General features: G+C 31.2%; 1 protein-coding gene across 2 annotated transcripts; it reads right to left on the bottom strand.

Moving 5' to 3' along the window:
- Positions 1-384: 384 nt before the first annotated feature.
- Positions 385-3948, bottom strand: LOC137826272 (Got1/Sft2-like vescicle transport protein family). Of its 2 annotated transcripts, none has more exons than XM_068632178.1 (7): positions 2879-3948; positions 2662-2722; positions 2475-2566; positions 2291-2371; positions 1321-1418; positions 1161-1234; positions 385-714 (listed from the first exon to the last, which is right to left on the bottom strand). In XM_068632178.1, the coding sequence occupies exons 2-7, from the start codon at positions 2687-2689 to the stop codon at positions 707-709; spliced, it is 381 nt and encodes a 126-aa protein (XP_068488279.1). In that variant the 5' UTR covers positions 2690-2722; positions 2879-3948; the 3' UTR covers positions 385-706. The 2 variants fall into 2 exon arrangements, with proteins under 2 accessions (XP_068488279.1, XP_068488280.1); XM_068632179.1 differs by having other exon boundaries at positions 2833-2894.
- Between the last annotated feature and the right edge of the window lie 1763 nt (positions 3949-5711).

The raw sequence follows: 5711 nt of genomic DNA, 5'->3' as shown, positions 1-5711 counted from the left end.
CATCAGGGGTGCAATTTCTGTAGTTGTGTGCATTTAGCACTTCTACATTTTACTATTTCAAAATAATTTCCCCGTTAACATAAACGCTTATTAGGTTAAAAGATACTGTCATCATATTTTGCTAAAATTTAGAAACATAAATCTGATTTCACGTCATGTGAAAGGTTAAATTTATTTCAGTATTATCATGTTAAATAGCGTTGTCTGGTACACTGGGATTTTTTAATCTTTGTAGAAAATGGTTATCCACATTGTAAAATATTTTTATGTATGGATACTTTAAATAGAAAAGCTACATTTATGGAAGCTAGAGATATAAAAACCCAATTCATTCCCCTCTACTTTCATTCTTTTGACTGGGTGAAGTTTAAATTCCACCAAACCAACACAAATAACTCATGAATCTTTCATAAACCATAATAAATATACAAAAGAAATTTTAACATCCTTTAGCCAACAATGGTTAATCCTGCACGTTGGCCTAACATAAACCATCTTCATATGTTTGGTTCGACATCAGTAACAAGCCTTCATGCTGGTAGAACTGACAGGATAACCAGCTTGTATTCTTGTTTACATTAAAAGTTAAAACAAAATCTAAGATCATCATGAGCAGCAACAAAATATGGCAACCAAGTACAACTTTTTTACATAAATGCTGGGAACTTCTCACTAAGATAATAAATGAAATCCCTATATGTGACAATCAAGGAGCTGCAACACAGTAGAAACAGATGTTAAGCACTATCCAAATCATCATAAACGTTTGTAGCAAAGCTATTCATGTCATATACATGAGGTAAAACAAGTTAAATAATTTGTAAACATTGATTTTTGAACTCTGTTTCTCCCTGACCACACTGGGGGCATCACCGTTAACCCTTACTTATGGACTTTATAATGGGATTTAATGTGATACATTTTCAGAAACAGAGGTTAGTTTTAAAATGCAGGATAAAAAATGTACCTATTCATGTTAGAGAGACAAAAGATAATATCTATTATTTTCTCTGAGTACCATCCTATCTTCGTTTGAATTAGTAGTTAGAAGTCCTCATAAAATTATAATATCTATATTTAATAAAATTAACATATTTTTCAGACAAATATATTAATACAAACATGGAATCTTGATAATGAATTTTCACAGGGAAACTTACGACATATAAACTGTATAACCCATCCAACAACAGGGATATGGTAGAGGAACATTTTGATAGAAGACCAAAAACCACTGCAACCAAAAGCATCAATATTAAGTGTACAATAAGTTTTGTAGTCATGTAAAATTCAAGAAGGATGCCAATGTCATCAACAAACCTGAAGAGAACAACAAAACCGTATATTTCAAGTATTATACCAATTATTGGCCACCTCACAAAAATGAAAAAGAGACCCAAAAGAAATGATGCAGTGCCCTGAAAAAAAAAAGGCAAAGCAAACTAGTTTCCTTATTCATTTATAGAGAATTTGGAGATTTCATATCAAGTGGAGAAAAACACTAAAGAACTAAGGTTAATACATGATGCAGTAGTACAAAAACAAAGGATGGAAGATACATAATGTTTTGTCACAGAAAGAAATGCAGGAAATCCAAATCAAACAATTCTTTAATTCATCGGTGTTAGTACTTGAAGTAGAACAGATACTGACCCAAACTGGGAAACAGTCTCTTACAGGCAGGCAAGTGAACAAGGAGGAACTAACTCAGAAAAATTCCATTTATTTGTTCCAAACTATAGGCAAAAGAATATGTAGCAAAGCAACTGTGAAGCTCTAAATCATTAAGGCATCAGAAAAAGTGGATTTTTTAAGGATTCAGGTGCCAAAAATAAATTAGTTATTCCATGTATCACAACTAGCACATGCATTTTCTTGTAGTGCAAGAAGGAAAGTTCTGAACATGATTTTGAATTTGACAGCAGATATTTTCCATTGTGCAGTACAAATATTGTTTGGAACTAATAGTTGTTGGGGGAGAATATTATGCAGATTTTGTATAGAAATTTTACTAGGGTATCAACTATCAAACAGATAAACGTATTGGTGAAAGACAAATGAAGAGAAGACATTGTCCTATGCATATATGCACCTATTCGTTACTATTTGATACCAGACGTTAAACTTACTCACTTATATGATAGGCAAAACAATCTATCTCGTTTAGCAGACACCCGATTAAATTTTAAGTTTAGGAATGATAAATAAATATGTTTTCTGATCTAATGCAAACAGTTCAAAAGTCAAGAAGCAGCTATGTACAAATGTCAACTTAATGAAAGAAGAGTGCCTTATAATTCGCTCTATCAGTGAAAAGTGCCCACGTAGAACGCCAACCAAGCAAAATTGCAACCCCTGCCAAGGAAAATATCTGATTCCACAATAAAAGATGCAAAAACCAAAATTAGGGCTATACCAACCTCCATTCCAAAGGAAATGGTTACGAAAATTTAGATTGTAATAGTAAGACTCACATTTCCCAGAGCAAGCAAACCACGGTCAAAGAAGAGAACTATGGCAAGAAATGTGAAGAATAAACCGAACCCAATTAGGCCTATACCAGCCTCTGCGAGATCATGAAAAATTCCAATGTCAAAACACGCACACAACACTTGAATTGCAATGAATTATAAACAGAAGGTGCATTGCAATGCTTCTTACTCTTTGTCTCAGTTAACTCATAGGCCATAATCGATTAGAAAAACAACACCAATGAAGAAACCTTCACACAAAAAATGGAAAGTAATCAGATCATGAATTAAGATACCTGATTTCAAGGGAGAATTTTTAAGATAAAAAATGTAAGTGAGAACTTCAAGGGTAGTCTACTACAGTAAGCACGTTTTGAGAGAGAGAAGAAATAACACTGAAAATTCACCTCCAACACTATGAGCTGATGCAGAAGAAGAACGAAAGTACTCGCTGATGCCTTCTGAAAATCAAGATTGAGAGAGGCAATGGGCTTCTACTTGTTATTTATTACATGGGCTTCAAAATTCTGGGCTGTGTTTTAAGGCCCGAAGAAACTCTAATAAGCCCATAAGTCTTCGGACAAAAATAGCACTAATAATTATTTGGCAATTTCTCCCTCCACCCCCTACCTTTCATATTTTTTCCTTGCACCCGACATTGATTTCTAACCGCACCACCCCATACTGGTTCTCCAATCACATTCTCAAATTCTCCGATCGCATTCCTTTGAGAGAACATTTGAACGGTTGTTACGGCTAGGGTTGAAGAGGCTTGAGTAGTTGCATTCTTTGAAAAAAAATAATCTGTTTTGTACTCATTGTTGCACCCATTTTTTCACCTTATATGTTTTTTTATTTGTTTTGTTCAATCCAAAAGCCTTTTAAAAAAACATAAATCCAAATTGTAATTTTAAAATGTATTTCAAATTGTATAATTCTAAAATACATATTATAATAAGGAGGTTGAACAATTTGGTATACACGAAAAAAAAAAATAACAGTAAAAACTTCCCAAAACTTACTTCATACACAAACATTCATCATCAGCAACCAACAACTAACACCAGTCACCACAAACAACCAAAATCACTTGAAAATAAAGAAGAAGTCATCGCACTTTTTACTCAGACAAAAACCCTGACCTATACTCAAAAGTGTAGTATTGAAATTAAAAAAAAAAATGTAAGGAAGAGGTATGGAAGTACCATAGAATAGAAATTACAAAACTCGTTCGAAACCATATCTAAGGATGAGGAAACAACCTAAGCCATGATGATTGAGTTAGTGAAGCTGCAATTGAGCAACTTTTTTTTGCTGAGAAAATGCAAATTCTTCTCAAAGTGCTTGGTTCTTGGAAGAAGAATGAGAAATCACAAAAATCTTGGTAGTTTTTCTAGAGGAAGAAGATCTTTATGCAAACAGGTTCAGCTCAATTGTTAATAAAACCAAACACAACCCATCAGCTCTTAAGCCTAATAAGGAAATTTGACTTTAACGATGTTTCTATAAATATGATAATTTGATAGAAGAAGTGTTCATATGCGGTAAGCTCCCAAGTTTAGTAAAGGCTCTTCAAATTTTGTACGTTATTTTGATTATATTCATAATGGCTAAGAAATCTATCAAATGAGATATTTATAATTTAAAAAAAAAACTGGAATGATTATGTATATGAATGATGTTAGAAGAAGTTGAAAAAAATTGCCAGTCAAAAAATGGACAATGCAAATCAATCAATGACATGCAACTATTGGAAAGAATTTTGAGACTACAACAATAAATATATAGTCTCCAAAAATATTTATTAATTATTATTAAAATCGAATTATTCTATAAAAGGGTTTAAAATAGTTCTAATAATTTGAACTGCTTTTGATTCTAATCCATTACCTTGCTTGGATTCCTTAAAAAACTAGTATTAATGGAAAAAAATTACGGCATAAAAATAACAATTAATTTTATAGTCGAAAATAGATTTCCATTAATATGTCCAAAAGGGAAAAATAATATTTCCTACTAAAAGCAGTAATTGTTGAGAATAAATTTATTTTCTTAAAAAATTAGGAATATTCGATTTTTTGTGTAATGAAAAATCTGATACTGAAGTGGGATTAATCTGATTAAATAATAAAAGTATATTATAGTATTTATTTTCTGCCATTTCACTCCAAAGATAAACGTTGGGACTCATATATTAATACAAAATTAATTTAATTTGGTGTGACTTTATGAAAATGGAAACAATGTGTCTGTATCTTAATAAATGAAATAATGTATCTGAGTTCGAAGAAGGTGTTAAAGATATTAAAGAACGATGACCAAAATGTAGAAATGAAAGCTTTAATGGGTCAAGTTGATTAAAAAATTATAATTAGTTAGAATATGCAGTTTATAAATATTATATTTATATGATAATAAGAGATTAAAAGTTGTAAATAATTAATTAGGTCTCCAACTAGCCGTTGTATGCTTATTCCGCTCTCCATTCATTTTTCTATGGTTTCTGTGTTCAACCCTAGTATTCCTCCCCGTTCATCGCTAATCACGTGCTATATAAAGCGTTTGTCTTTTCATTCCAATTTTTCCACAACGTCAACTCAATCATTATACTCTACGCAGCCTAGAATAATCAATAAAACTATATTATTCTTAATCTCTATCTACCGGTTGAGTTCGAATGATTGATAATTCATCGATACAATCAGCTTCATTAAGTCTGACAGGAGATTAATAAGATTAAAGCAGGTAATACATTTTTAATTATGATCTAAAAATTTAATTTGGTCCACTAACGGAGTGATAATCAAATAAATAGTAACACATTTTTAAAAAAAGTACTTCATCATCACGCATTAATTGTATCAAACATTGAATATCGAAATCGTATATGGATGTCGGAATGTCTTTTGCAAGTACCATCTGGATTAAGAGTTTACAAGGAAGAGGACAGCTAAATAAGAGTTGTGAAGTTGTTTAGTGAAGAGAAAAGGTAGATACAAACCGATCGGATCGAGAAGAAAAATAATCGTTTTCTCGATCTCGATCGAGAACATAGTCAAATAAAATTAATATATTAAAAAAATATTATAAATTTTATTCAATCTTATAAAATCAATTTTAAAATAAGATTATTTGTATATTATGAATTCTCGATCTGAAATATACAAGAATAAGAATATATTAGCATGTTTTGATAGGTCAAAATGGAGAAAAAAAATACATTTGAGAAAATAATTATTA

The sequence above is a fragment of the Phaseolus vulgaris genome, chromosome 8 (assembly GCF_051622355.1).
Source record: "Phaseolus vulgaris cultivar YP4 chromosome 8, ASM5162235v1, whole genome shotgun sequence".
Classification (NCBI taxonomy): domain Eukaryota; kingdom Viridiplantae; phylum Streptophyta; class Magnoliopsida; order Fabales; family Fabaceae; genus Phaseolus; species Phaseolus vulgaris.
Note: the sequence above shows the minus strand (reverse complement) of the source record. Positions and strands in the feature narration are given on the sequence as shown.